The 15678-nt window shown below is 41.5% G+C and overlaps 1 protein-coding gene and 1 long non-coding RNA gene across 7 annotated transcripts in view; one reads left to right on the top strand and one right to left on the bottom strand.

Moving 5' to 3' along the window:
• The window catches only part of LOC138137767 (discoidin domain-containing receptor 2-like), a 213298-nt gene that overhangs the window by 174530 nt on the left and 23090 nt on the right, over positions 1-15678 (top strand). For all 4 annotated transcript variants that reach the window (XM_069057332.1, XM_069057324.1, XM_069057341.1 and 1 more), the window contains exons 8-9: positions 3573-3780; positions 14428-15021. In XM_069057332.1, coding sequence (XP_068913433.1) covers positions 3573-3780; positions 14428-15021 — 802 coding nt within the window. The remainder of the gene's footprint in view (positions 1-3572; positions 3781-14427; positions 15022-15678) is intronic.
• LOC138138207 (uncharacterized) overlaps positions 1-15678 on the bottom strand; it is a 112493-nt gene that overhangs the window by 55456 nt on the left and 41359 nt on the right. For 2 of the 3 annotated variants that reach the window (XR_011161984.1, XR_011161986.1), the window contains exon 4: positions 14612-14753. The exons of the other annotated variant lie outside the window; for it this stretch is intronic. This is a non-coding gene — a long non-coding RNA (uncharacterized lncRNA). Of the gene's footprint in view, positions 1-14611; positions 14754-15678 lie in introns of those variants that run through there. 3 annotated transcript variants of the gene reach the window in all.

Genomic DNA, 15678 nt, shown 5'->3' on the forward strand with positions numbered 1-15678 from the left:
CTCCACCATTTCTTACCTTGCGAACGGCGAACGGGAATCTGTTTAGGGACACGTTTTTTTTTCGCCCCGACACCCTCGAGGGACGTCGCGCTCTTGCATGCGAAACTAACCCCTTACGGGAAGAGCGCAATTACAAACGTAGCCGTATTTTGTAATTTTTAAATTTTACAACACTTCCTCTATCTCCCCTCTTCTAGGTTCAACAAACCCAGAACAGATCGCCGTAAAGATAAAGGACTCCGGTCATGACAGCCTGTGACAATAAGGATTCACTTTTTACCCCCGTCGTTATCTTGCTACAAGAAGTTTTAAATAGTCGCGTTTTATGATTGTCGTGTTTTACGGCTTCTCCAGACAAATTTTCCGAACGACTTCCACCGTTGAAATATGAGTTTTAAAGGGCTCGGTTTCACACCTGCCCTTCTCCGGACCTCGAACCGTACGGATTTGGAGAGGCCCTTTGCGTTCGATCGGAGCGCGTAATCGATTTTCCGATTGTAATTCTTGTCGACTGCACTCGACTAATTCATAATCCATTCGAAATAAACATGTTATTCCGGAAATCTAATTAGAATAATTAATTAATGAAAATAAACAGTTCAATAGGAAATTGTGCGGCAACAATTAATTGGAAGCTTGGCTCCATCGCATCTGCAAACGTAGGGTTTATGACAACAACAACGCGACGAACCGTCGTCGAATTATTTTACGTCGATCGAAGGGGTGACTCGACACCCCCCATCGAAAGCGATCGAATAAAAGTAAAACATTTCAATAAAACAAAAAGGAAAAACGATGAAAAATGATGATCGAGACGCGTAATGAACCGCGAATGCAAATGAAATTGATGAAAAATGAGAGTTCGTGAAAGGAAAGTTGAACGATTCGAAAAGTCGAAACGTCGTCATCATTTCGTGTCACAATATTATTCCGGTGGTTTTTCACGAAGCCCTCGACGTCATCGACGTTATTCCCTTCGAGTCGGAAACGAACCGCCGTCTCCTTTGTTTCGGATGGTCTGGTTCTTTCAGTTTTTCCCCCTTTTTTTTCACCTCAAATCTCGTCTAATTTGAATTCAGAAAAGACCAGTTAATTCGATGCGCATATGATCCTGAAATATTACGTTCGCCAAGTCGTGGAAACGCGAAAAATGGAGTCGTAAGCTGGAAACGTCTCCGGAGAGGCGGCACTTAATCGTTCGACCGAGTGATAAGGGGCTCAAGATGAAAAACGTAACGGTCGGAGGGAAGGTGAGAGGGTGGCTTTATTATTTTCTTGTATTGGAGTCGCGCTCTTCCAAAACAAGACATTAGTCGCAGGAAGGCGACGTATACCCGGTGATAAATTTATCTGGGGCTCGATGCCCAACATTTAAAGCAACAAAAACGAACCCGAAAATTATTATTTTTCGCTTTTCCACACGGTTCAGGTGTTCTTTCATGGATTTTATTGGTGACCGACGTGCATCACTCCGCGTACATGTGCACGTTTACTTCGCGGATCGCGATAAATATTAAAATTGAAAAAATACGGAGATTTGCCTTAATTTAAATTCGTTTCGAAAACAAAACGAAATTCAGATTTAAATCCTACCGAATAATTTTTTTCGAGGGATTCGGCCCTTCAGCTCGAGGTCGCCGGAATTTCATCCTTTTGTTTCTCGCTTTTTTTCGGGGGCATTGTTTGAACATAAAGAAATTACGGAGAAGACGTCTTTATTCGACTCCGTTGTACAGGTTGTTTTTTTAAAAAGGACAGATGTCAACGCAATTGGACGCGACTACATTTCACTCGACGTAAAAAATTCTTTATGAAGCGAACATCGGCACACCTGGAAAACTAAAACAACTCCACAAAGCACGTCAGAATTATTTCTCATTATCTTCGATATCTGCAGGTATGTGGAAAAACAATGAAAACGAATTTCAAAGGCACAGCCTGATGGTGGAATAATGAAACAGGACAGTACAGTTATTTTCACATGAGTAAGCGCTGTCAGATTACTTTTCAGGTATGAGGCTGAAATTTGAAGCACGAGGCGGTAGCTGAGTGTTGCAAAACAGGCCGAATATCTGAAAAGTGACAGCCCACGAATATTGAATAACGTTTTTCGTGCTCGTTTGAGCAAAGTCTTTGACAGACAACAAATCTGTCATGAAGAAGATAATAACGAAATTATAGTTGAAGTAGTAGAACGAGTATTAAGAAAATTGAAAAATGACGAAGCCGCGAGATAAGATTAAAGCTGAATTATAAAGTACATACTCGTATATGGGGGATAGCAGAATAAAATGTCTTGACAAAATAATTAATACATGGAAAATGGGAACAATACTGACAGATTGGACTATAGCCACAATCATGCCAATATTTAAAAAAGGTGACAATAAAAATACAGCGCTCTCCATTGTGAGTGCTGATGAACTAAGAAAAATAATTGAAAAGATGAAAACCAAATGGGATTTAGAATCAACAGAGGAACGACGTACCATATTTTTAGCTTACGGCAAATGATGGAGAAAAATAGCCAAATAGACGGAGATCGTGGCTTATGCATATGAAACCGCTTTTGATAATGTCCCATTAGATATGATTTGGGAAATATTAAAAAAGAGACAAACCGTTATTACATTGTTGACAACGATGAAGAACAATTATCTATCTACTATTTCGTGTGATTTTTTTTTGGTCCGCGAGTGGGGTTCAGCGTCCACATTTTTGCAACAGTGTATGGTGAGGACGGTCTTTTTTTTTTTGGACGCGACGATCAACCTCAAACGTGTGGGTAACCGACAACATGAACGACTTTTCCGAATTGCATCCTTTTGTCGGTGGAGCTCTCCCAAAGACGTGCCTCATAAACTAAATGCAGAACGGTAAAATGCAAGAATAAGATACTCTTTCCAGTAAAAAATGGCGAGACGAACGGTCGTTTTGTAAAAATTTTGAACGGCTCGTCTGCCCCGAAATTGTGCGGTAAGTGTAAGACAGCGGGCGTTGCCAAAATTGGTCATTAAAAAGTCATCATCGTTATGAAGGTCCGTGGCGAGGGTCAAGCTCCCATATTGTCGGGTGAATAATGGCGGAAACTGTCGGCGAGGTGGCGAGATTATTAGAAGGCGACGAAACAGAAAATAAACAGGGGACCCCGAATGGCACTTTGCAAAACACGCTAAGAGACGAAGTTCGGACACTTATCGCCTAGTCAACTTTTGACCGGAGAGTCGACAGACTCCCTCCTTAATCCTCGCTAAGCGGCTCCAACTTGCCTCTACATCTTATCGGGAGTTAGACCGGATTAAAGACGAGCCGAGTCGTTCGCCAGGTGCAAACTTCGCCAAAATAAATACGACTTCGCAATTAAATATTTAATTAAAGCTCTGCCGGTAAACAGGTCGTCGCCTTTTCCCATCGGACCCCGTCTTCGGACGTATTGACACCCGATAGTTGTTCCATTCTTAATTAAGACGAAAACGAAAACGGAATTGAGTTTCGATAATTGTCCGTCCGCTCTTGTTGCCGAGTTACTGTAATTAATTTCGTCGGGCGTTAATTTTGATTATTCTCGACAGGTGTTTAGCCAAGCAGAGATATGGTTCAGCTTGGATGGGGATCGTTACCAGCCGAATCCGATAAGGGAAACAGTTCCGGCCGACCGTGCCCGGGAATCAGCCCGGAACATCACCGTACAACTTCGAGGTCGACCGGCCAAGTTTATCAAGCTGAGACTGTCTTTTGCAGACAAGTGGATATTGCTCAGCGAGGTCTCGTTCGAATCAGGTAAACAAAACAGATCGATCGCTTTTCGCAAAATGAAACCGCGAGCTTCAATTTCTGGACAATTTCGTCGCCTGCAACTAACGAAGGCAAATTGAGTTAGTTCTACAAAACAAAATTAACTCCAGTGTAAAAAAAGTGTCATAGGACAGTATTTTGGGAATAAAAAAAAACAAAACTGTAAAACTTTTTACCGTCGGTCCACGAATAAAAGTTCCTAAATGGCTGTCATGAGTTCAGCGATTTGCTCGCCTCAAAAAAAAAACAGAAACGAATAAGTTTCTTAATCGGTACAAGTGTGGCTGCAACGGGTAACAAAAAGAAAAAAAACACATTAAAAATCAAGAGTTCATTTAAATTTCTCGTCAAAGTTGGCGTTGAAGAGTCGATTGTGAACGCACCACTTGTCAGTCTGGACACCAAAAACACAAACAACGAAAAAAGTGAGGTTAGATTTAAACAGCTGATCCGTGATCTGTAATCCGTGGTGCGTTCACAATCGACTTTTCAACGCCAACTTTGACGGGAAAATTAAATGCACATCTGATATCCGGTGTTTTTTTAAATTTCACCTCGCAGTAGGCGTTGAAGAGTCGATTGTGAACGCACCACTCGTGTACAATGTAAGATTTAAACAGCTAATCCGTGATCCATAACCTGTACAGTGCGTTCACAATCGACTCTTCAACGCCTACTAGATATGACGGAAAATTTTTAAAAACACCCGATATTTTTTTTTTTTCGTTTTTTAGCATTTTTGGCGGGCCAAGAAAATTATAAAACAGGAAAATTTTGACTTAACAACGATATGTTCACTGAAAGTACACATTAAATTTAATTTGGAGTTAATCCGTTACGTAGATGTTGAGATAGCAGCCATCTTTTAACGAGGATTTTATTTGAAACCACTGCACTGGGAATTCTATCTTTGGAATTTCTGGAAACAGTTTCCAGAAACTCGAAACTCTATTCTTTAAGAAAAGCCTTTTAGAACATTTTTATTTTTTTATAAAATGTTCAGAAATCAAAACACTACTAGACTGCAACTTTTTGATTTATTGGATTGAATGAAAATACTTTCTATCTGGAAGAGAGATGATTTTAAACTGTAGTCTAATAAAATAAACTATTTCGTGTTTAGTTGTCAATTTTTATTTTCCTCCTTTTGGCTAATTTTTTTGCAATCTTTTGTACTTTTTGGACTGTCCTGCACTACAAAAGTGTCGACGTTCAGGATTTACAAATTCCAGAACAAACTTCGAACCGAAACGTGTTGCACTTAGTTGGACTAACTGTTCTAATCCCTGTTGGCACAAATAAATCACGGACTGCTCATGAAAATTTATAATAATGCCGGCGATACAACAAAATTATTGCTTATAAAACTGGGAATAGCACATGGCGGATCCCAATTAATTTTTTATTGTAGCAGGTTAATCGTTTTATTTTGTATGTAATCAAACCCACAATGCGAAACGTTATTTTCAATGGGACCCGCCATAAATCGCTGAACCAACACCAAATGAATTATTAAATAAAACTGCACACATTTCCGAAGCGCAAATATTTGTTTAAATAATTAACGTGGATGGCGAACGTTGCCGAACGAAAAATTCCCCCCGAATAACGCCATTGTCCCGTTGTTTACTTCTTTTTTAAGACGGCACTTAAAAGGGATTTGCACGTTACATTTTTGCGCGTCCCCACGAATCTCTTTCATTCGAACCACTTACGATTCTGTACGCGATCACTTTTATACCGCGAGCTTTTTACTCTTGAATCAAATGATCCGACATTCGGTTTGATGGACTGCGGAAGACGAGGCAATAAATATGCCCGTTTTTGCACAACTTTCAGAGCTGAGACAATAACCCCCGGCGGGCTTCTTTCGCCGAGAATGACATCAACTCCGCCGTTGTCCGCCGCTCATTTTCGACAGGATCGTAGCGGTCACGCTGACGACCAACTCGCGAACTCTCCTAATAACCGTAATAAAAGACAACATCGCGATCGACAAAGTTTTTGCCAGAAATGAGCTACTGCAGCACCTGCAGCGAGCGACCACCCAGTACACAGCATCGACAAGAACGGTATCATTAAACAACAACTCTATCCTAAAATAAAATATCACAAGGCGAATGACGCAACGACATAGATATATAAGGGGAAGATACAGCCATTCCATATAAACGTATTTCGTTGCTTGGGAAAACATATCAACGATTTCGGTACTATCCTCCATTTTTTTCTAGCACACAATTAATGTATTCTTGTCTTGTTTCCATACATCTGCACTTGAATAGAGAAGTACCTCGTATTCATCTAGTTGACGATAATTGAGAAACGTCATCGTGACAAATTATTTGTGAATTATTTTTTGCTTTAAAGATGAAGACCTGTATTGTATGTTCCACTCCTTACAATTCTTCAAATAAAGAAATATCCTTTCATGGATATACAATATACCTAACTCATGGAAAACGCTAGGAATTATATATTTGTTAATTACATGCGTGCGACTGAAATAGAAACAAAAGGTACGTCTTGTCCCCAGTACTTCACCTATTGCTGTATCTTCTCCTTATATATCTATGCGCAACGACCACAACTGCTGCCCCCTTCGAGCTGATTTAATAATTAATAAAGTGAGGTTACGTCACGTGACAGATGTGTCACCCGAGTGAACGGCGGAAAAGAGGAAAACGTGGCAGTTTTCCGGCTTGAATGGTTCGCCAAGGGCCGACTTAAACTCGTCCCTTTGTCTTGCGACCCCACCTATCCTTGTCCCGATATTAGATTTTCCCGGACTTCCCCCGGGCGTAACACGGTTCGCCTTAATGCAGCAATAGAAGTTACACTTTAGTACCTACCACTTGACGGCGTATTTACATAATAAAAAAAGGGAAGATCGGAGAAATTGATCCGTCACTTGACGGACTACCCGGAGGGATTTTAAGGGATCAATCCTCGCGGGTTTTCAACAGAAAAATGAACTGTCGACGCGTGTTATGTTCGAGATTGAAAATTATGTCATCGGAAAAAATAAAAAAGAAACATTCGTTCGGAGCTGATGTGTACAGATAGTGACGTGCATCCGAGGACTATAAATTTCTCCGCGTTGGTAGGCCTGTCGTGTTCATCAGATCGGTTCATCACGCTAGATAATTCAATTTGTGGACGGTGTTGAGAAAAGAATCACCTGTTTCGGTTGGAAAAAAGAAAACGTGTGTGCATACGGATCCTGCAACGGTGATAAATCGTCCGCGCGCCGAGATAAAGCCTCACAGAGCTAACTTGTTCTAGATAACTTTCAAAGTTTTTACTTGTTACACTCCCTTGCAACTTCTAACACGCGTTTAGCTTTTATCTATCGCGCTACAAGACGTGCGGCTCGATAAACACAAGATAGAACTCGGAAATCGTCGAGATATTATTTCGGATTTTTTTCCCTCCGAACCGACTCGACTGCGTCGAATTATCACCGAAAACTCAAAATGTCGATCAGATATCCACGCACGGGTTCTTTCTCCCGAGCCTTCTCGTGACGCCATCTGCGCCCCGTCGACATAATAAATATTCATTAGCGATTGATGCGTTTTATTTGTCTACGCCGTGGCGGGAAAATTGCTCAAAATGGAGCTTATAACTCTGGCTAATTATTTACCGTGCGGCTAAATTAAAAATTATGTTACCTAATAGGACTTATCCATTTCACCGTTGACGTCGCAACATTACAATTATGTATTATTCATATTTGTCCTTTTTTAAGCCCCTTGGGACACATTTTGTTTTTAAAATGCCCATTTAAAACTGAAACAGTCCGCTTCATCTCTGGGGAAAGTGAAATTTTAATGTTTCAGGATGAAATTTTCCAGCATTTATTCTCTTGTCAAGACCAATTTGTTTCATAAACAAATAAATAAAGGACTTTTTTGTGTGCGTCATTGCGTCCGAAATGATGAGGACGCGCTTTATTAGGCGGGGGCGTGCCGAAAAATAAGGCTTTCCATCCCCTTCCGATGAATTGTTAATTCACGAAACGAAAAAAACAACTTCTTTAACGTTTCAACTTTCCGCAGCATACGCTTTCGAGGCATTTCCTCAAAGCGATTTTTTTATCATGGAAAATGCAACACCCAGAAATAGTATCTTTTGATGAAACTTTGTACAATAATTGGGCCATAATAAACTAAAATAAAACAGTGAAAGTTTCAGTAACATTGGTCTTCAAACCAGGCACGACAACACCGTAACACAGTGGCCACATTTAGTCCCACACGTTGCCGTATAGGAAAGACATTCTGATAATGTGGCCTCTTTCAAATTGAGTTACGTGCCGCTAATTGGCCCGTCTTCGTACTGGAGGCATAGTATAGCTTTAAATGCGATAGGTATACTGAAATTATTGATGATCGTCAAAAATAAAAAGAAATGCATGCTCGGATAAAAATAATCTAAAACATACGGGTATTTTCTTCAGGTATTTAGTTAACACCTAATTACTGTAGATACCAAGTTTCATCAAAATATATTCACTGTTTCTGGGTGTTGCATTTTCCATGATAAGTAGTATATTTCATTCAATGTTTCCTTCTAATTTGCAATTTAGACTTGTTTTGTTGCATTTAATAATCATAATCGACTTGAAAAACCTGTTGGGGTCTAAATACAACATTTTTGGCGGTCACTACACGCTACGCACAATTACATTTCGTTTGATGCTTTTTGCGTCCCTGTTTGCTAATTTTGCCAAACTCGCTTTTTTCCAACCTGTCTGTTGAACAACAAAAAAGATCAGTTTAATTCTTTATGAAATTCATTGTGCATCACTTGGATGATTAGAAAGCTCATAACGATAGTCTGAGGGAACGAAATGAGAACCTATTTCGAAACGTGAGAGATGAATTTCTCTCCATTCGCGAACCTGACAGAATAACTGGGGTTTTGTCAAGTTTTTAATTAAAATTGCCTTCGTAAGTCTGGCTTGTGCGAGTTACTCGTCTACTCGAGACACTCGTAATATTTTCACTTTGGCCAACGAACATCGCCGTTGCATCCATCGCAACTTTTCGATTCGCCACAGCTTCAATCAAAAACGCTAAACTACGTACATAGTTGCCGTTCGGAACGCACCCGACGAAAAATCGTCCATTAAACACACAGCACCGACAAACACAAACACGAATTCGTGTACAATCACACAACGGCGCTTCTATCAAAGCCCTTTTATCGTAAATAAATACGATCCTGGTGCGGGCGAGAGCTTTCATTCAAAAGAGAGCTAAAAGTGTATAATTTGTATAACAATTAGCCGATTATCCCTTGTGTTTACAATGCGAACGTGCGGTAGGGTCACTTGTTTTTCCAACAAAGTGCTTACCTTAATAGCGCTTTCCTAAAACAACACAAATTTCACCGTAGCGCCAACAAAAACAAGCCAAACATGCTTGCCGCATTGCAAACTATTGTCTACAAGTTTTATTATATCCCTCTGTTGCGCGGACAAAGCGACCAAAACGACGCCCATATTCTCTAAATGTGCGCTTTCAAACATCGTAAAAATGCTACCCCGGCCAATTAAAAACGGCCGACTCTGACGCGTTCGTCAAAAGAATTAACTCGAGCGACACCGATTGTGCTGGAGAAACCCTCACCACGCTTTATTTTTTTTATTTGATAAATTGAAAAACTCAGGTGCGATAAAACGAGGGGCTCGCCAGAGTGATTAATACAACGAAGGGTGAACGGACGGACGGAGAGGTAGGAGATTGCAGGCCCAAAATTTGATATTTTGCCAATTCGACAAACTAGTTTTCGTGGTGAACGAACAACGCTGGGAAACCTCCTGACGAAAGAGAGGAGGGGAAAGAGATTGACGTCGGTATTACTGGTTGCATAACCACCAGGCGAACAAACGAAAAGTGTGACGTAGACTGTTACTTACGACTGCACCAAGAAATTACACAGTTAGTCGGTTCACAATTGAAACAGATCCGGTTAATTTTTCGCAATCAAGTGCGCAATTAGCCCGTTGTAAAAACCGCCCCTTATAAAAATTAATATTAATGTCTGGCATATCTCCGGCTCGTAATTTCAGAAGCGGGATGGAGGAGCGCGCCTCCTTCAGAAATCGGACCGTGCCGTTGGCAGATCAGACCGAAGCTCGACTTGGTCGTGTAGTTTGCCATTCCAGATGGGTCATTAAGCCGCGAAACAGTTTGCGTAACGTCAGGATCGCGGAGCGGTTCGAATTTGCATACGGGATGTGTCGTCTGGCCGCAGTTATGATGCAACCCCCGGACCCACTTCCATCCCGGTCCCCTCCACAAAAAACAAAAACAGAAAACGTCCGAACTCGATCCCGAATTCGATTTGTACGGTCGCGTTCGGACGTAATGATTTTTGGGGGTGGGAGTTCAGGTGTTGGTGGTGGTGGTGGTGGGGATGAAGTCGACGGTCTTGCTAATGAAGGTCCCGCCCCGCGCCGTTAAGAACTAATTTATCGACGCTGTTTATAATCGTCGGCAGATGGCGGGGCACAACTGAGAGGAACAGCCAACTATCCATCTCGCCGTTTACATTGTGTATCGGATGATGCATTGCACCAACCTGCTCTTGAATAATGACACCGCTTTAAATATCTTGTAAGTTAGCTGGAGATAAAGCCGTGCGTTTGCTGTAATGTGATGATAAATTTCGGTTAGCGTCGTTGATATTTATTCTTAATGACGGTCTTCGCTTTGAATACCATTAATTTCTCAACCTATCTGGAGAGAATTCTCCGGAGGCCCGGAACGAAAATTATTTTTAATAAACGCCGACCGACTACCAACACCGCCAAAGCTAACGACTTCATCAACTATTATGTCACGTGATTAACTAATCACCGTCATAATCCCTCTATTAGCTTGTGGATCTTCAAAAATGAAGCTCGTGCTAGTATCCTTTTCGTCTCTCTTTTCAAAATGAAATGTGCTTTAAAATGTGTTTAAAGCATACTTCATTTTGCAAATTCTAAAAAATAACATAAAAAACTCGTTTTATGAGGACATTGGCGCACTCGTCCCGTAGAAAACTCCCCTACGGCTCGTTTTCTACACTTGGGACTCGTGCGCCAAATCAACCCTTATAAAACTTGTTCTTTAATATACTATTTTCGAATTACTTTTTAGCAAAATTTGTTATACATCACAGTCTGGCAAGCACCAATTCGATTCCTTCCGTTCTGGTAATAATCAACATAAATGACGACATGCTGCTAACTGCGTTAATAATTATCACGTACTGCTGTCCAATAGGTCGAACCTAAATTATCGATGTGCCCAATTTATTAGCCACGGCATCATTAAAGCCATTAATAACACTTTTACTAAATATTACCACAAGTTGCAAATATTAATACAACTCGAAATGTGCTAAAAAACATGTCACAGCGAAGCGCACATCGGGAAAAAGTAAGATCTGTAAGCTAGGAAAATGTGTATGTTTGTATGTATCCCGTGTCTCCTCTTAATCAAATATTTTCCCAACAGATTTTAATGAGGTTTTCACAAATAGTCAGTGTGCTTGTTTAACTTACCTTTTAGTGTACAAACACTTCGCCACCTCAGCAACGGCCCGACAAATAACGAAAAAAAAAACGAATTCGGAGCGATGTACGAGACGTTCTATCCCGTTTCAGGTGAAGCTTTTGACGCCAATCAAAGTGTTCCGTTTGGCACGAAATAGATCTTCGCAAAAAAAAACCGCCTGTCCCTGGCGGTGGAAGCAATCAGTGCGCCACCTCCGGAATTAACGTTTCCCTTGTACGCTCCTAATTTAAACCCGATCGGTTAGGTGTTGGAGGTTAATTTAAACTGTACCGAACTAATGGAGTTTTTGTACGTGGTCTGCCGTTATTCCCGGAATAACACCGTATATTACCAAGTGGAGGCCAAGTGCCTCAGGTTAGCTACGTGTAATTTGCCCCACCCCCGGGCGCATAAACCGCTCCGAATTGTATTATTGCAGCTGGTCCGGCCACGTTCCTCTATTTATGAAACACGATCCGTGGCGTTTCTTGTTCCTCGAGGGTCACCACGGACCCGGACAGGGTTTCGATAATTTTCCGCGAGATCGTGCCGCGACGCCGCAAAAAATCCCATCCCCGGACGGGCGGAAAAAAAATTAAATTTGCATATTAACGTGCGTGAGGGCGGTAGCGTGTTTCGCCCGCCGTCGTGTAGAATATTAGTTTGCAAAATACAATTGCATCGCTGGTGGTAAACAGCCCGAAGGTTGCGGGTAGCTACGAACATGTGGTAGGCCCACGCTCGACATTGTTGATCTTTGAAATTGAAGTCGGCCGTTTTCACCAACAACTGTTTATTATGGCGAATATATACTCATAACTTTAATTGGGTGGGCGGGCGGCTTTGTACAACGAAATTAGTCCTTTCTATTGACAGTGCGACCGAAATTGTTCGATCAAATTTCACGGCTCTCTCGCTTGCCGCCGGTTTCCGTCCAAGTTTAATCAGCAAAACACATAAACGGCACTTTTGTGAAAACTCCGCATTAACATTTGCCACTTGGAAGCCTTTCGGAATTGGAAACGTGTTGACCGAACTTGTCAATACTTTGTTGACGCGATCAAATAATAAGTTCAAATTGGCCGTCGAAACGACACCCCCGCAAAAGCTCCAGACCCCGAAAACGTCATTCCGTCAAACGTAAGAATGTGGGCGAGAGTTCGCTCAAAAGAAATTCCTAAACCGCCTATAATAATCAGTCTTCACAATAGACTTCGGATCTTTTGATCCTTCATAATTCATCAACAACGGAACGCCGGAACTCATTAACTCAAAATTAAGATTAAAAGTGATCAACACGTTAATTATCGATTTGAGCATCGTAATTGTAAAAAAAAACATATATTTACGAAATGAGTACGAGAAGACATTTTTCGCGCATGAGCGCATTATTTGAGGCACGAGCGACGAAGGAGCGAGTGCTTCATTTGCGCGAATGTGCCGAAAACGTCTTCCCGCATCGAAGTTCGTACAATATTTTTTGAAACGAACATTATGTCTGATTTGTCGTATACCCTTTGTGAATAGCATGGCGCTTGCCTAAGTGTCAATCGAATTAAGGGAGTTTATTATTATAGTATTGCCGTTATAACTTTTTATCTGCTCCGCCCACATAAATTGACCAATGAGAATCAAAGCCAGATTCAATCTGTATAATTTTTCATCACATTTGCCACGTAAAAAACTTAAGGTTAGAATTTTGCTGTCAAGTCCACAATTATTATTTTAGGTTTTAAAAAATAAAATGTCATTAAAACAATTCGAATGTCAGATTTTTTTTTCTGTGTAAATCAGATCATCTTAACAACCAATTTGATTGGTAACTAAGAAAATGTAATGGGCGGGGCAGATAAAATGTTACGTTGTCCTTAGTATATCAAGTCAAATTATTTTCAGAATGCTCAAAAAGACGAATGCTTTTTGGATGGCACTAGCATTCGCACTAGTCGCGAACGTCGATTTCGCGCACTAGTGCTTCAAAATGGCCTGCGACGGCATAGTAGTGCGCGAAAATCGCTTTTCGCGGACTACTATGCGCTCGCGAAATGTTATTTTGAAGGTAGTGAGTTCAAAAACAATCATTCAGGATTCGGTATTACAAATTTGTTTTCTCGGTGAAAAAATGTAAATAAGTTACATTTGGGCGGAAATGGATTAAGTGGATATGGGATTTTTGGTATGTTTAAGCCCAGGTTTTATTAATTAAATCAAACTAATTATCGAGAATGAACTGATTTATTTGAAAGCAGCTATTCGACCAACTAAGAAAAACGACAAAAACGCATGGTGTGACAAAAATAGAGAGTCACAAAAACTCACTCGCTTACATAAGTCACAATGGAAATAATACACATCCGTGACATTCAAAAACTGTACTTTTTGTACAATAATAATTCAATATTCTAACAGTGGATTACCACAAGGACGCGTTCTAGACCCGCTTTTATTAATTTCTTTCGCTGGTTGAATACATCGTGTTCTTCATCGAAATAACATCTCACTAACGAAGCGTTTCTGTTGACTATGGAATGAAACTAGACTAAATTTCAACTTTCTTTTTTCCCCAAAGTACTCCACTTCAACTTGCTGCATAAACTAGTTACGTTAAATAAACACAAAGAGGGTCTACGAATTTATAAAATATACGGATGATGGTGCTAGCTCTTTTCACAAACGCAATTGCCTTCGTTTTAAAATTATTTATGAGAGCTGAAGCCTTTCACCTTTAAAAGCACCGAACACTTTTCTAGCAAAAATGCATGTATGTAATTTTTTCCGTTGAATAAATTTCAGTTTTTCCGTCGTAATTAAATTGTCTACGAGCGTAAAATGTCTTCGTACGTCTTCCGCTCTTTAATCAAAATACTTTTTTGTACTCGTAGCTTCAAAATCGGTATTTCCCGGTTGTCCTCCGAGTGCGGAATTACGTTATTCGTTACAAAAAATAGTGTAACTAACTTTTGTGAGAAGAAATTTCTCGCGTTCGCACTAAAAAGTGCTCACGCGGGAAATTTCACTTCCCGCATACGTTAGGTAAATAACTATTTCGAACGAGCATCACGATCATTTTCCGTTGCAGTGTCGTTGACCAACAACTTGACCGAGGACATCGTGGAGAAGTATTACCTCCAACCCGACTCCGTGTCGTCGACCACGTCGCCCGGATCCCCCAGCGGTGAGACCACCCACGCCAGAAAGGAAGTCACCCCCGCCACCAGCCCGACGAGCAGCGCTCAAGCCTACATCGGCCTGATAACGGGAGTCCTGGCCATGGTGGTGCTTTTGTTGGCCTGTACCGTTTTCCTGATGATAAGACGGGGACGTAAAAAGGTGGCCCTCCTTCACAAGCACACCGCTTTAGTGTCGAGCAGCACTAAGCCTGGGGTCACCATTAACATGAAGGATCTGAAACATATGTCCACCCCTATCATCAACAATGGCCTGTCGAGGTCGAGATTGTCGGTGAAAAGCAAAGTGAACACGATAGGGTCGGTGGACTCGAAGAAGACCAAGAAAAGCACGCTTTACGGCCACGTCGCCGGGGAGGAGTCGGACAGCGAGAACTCGTCGGTTTACCACGAACCCTACAAGCTACTCCCCAACGCGAAACAGGAGTACGGCTGTCTGCTGAAGAAGGACGCCATCTCGTCGAGCAAGAGCGGGGAGTACACAGGTTGGTTGGTCTTTTATTTCTGTTTGCAGACGGACAAAAAACGAGCATCGGATGAACGATGCGGGCTCTCGCAGCGACGCCAACTCCGAAATAATTGTCCTCGTTGTTGGAGGAGCGACTGAATTAAACGCGAGACTATCGAATAGAGTAACTGGTATTTGTTGAAGTGCGCATTTTATTATGACAAGAGCCTCGTCTAATAGACAGCGGAATATTCATAAGAGAGGTTGAGTATTTAAAGCACCTCGATGTGATTCCATTTTCTTCGAGTGCAATCCAACCTAGGAGATCTACAGGTCCTCGACGCGAGGAAACATTTACATTTCACCAGTGCTGACAGTCTCGGTAATGCAATGCCCTTTCACACTATTAACGCCAGTCTGCTGGCACTTGCACAAGCCAGCCGTTTTTCTTCGACTTTTTTCTTTGAGAGACGACGTGCAACTTTAATTAACGGATCATCATAACGACGCGAAATTGCGAAACAAACGTCGCAGCAGTCTTTTTACCCATCAGCGAATCTTGACGCCTCGTCTGCTCGAGCGCCACGGCGAGCTATTGTGCAAAGTCACAATTCTCGCCTCCGAGAGGCGTCTGAGAGGACGCCGCGCCACGTCAGAAAAAATGTATTCGAAATGAGGTACACGAAGACGGACA

Source organism: Tenebrio molitor, chromosome 1 (genome assembly GCF_963966145.1).
Source record: "Tenebrio molitor chromosome 1, icTenMoli1.1, whole genome shotgun sequence".
In the NCBI taxonomy this organism is placed as follows: Eukaryota; Metazoa; Arthropoda; class Insecta; order Coleoptera; family Tenebrionidae; genus Tenebrio; species Tenebrio molitor.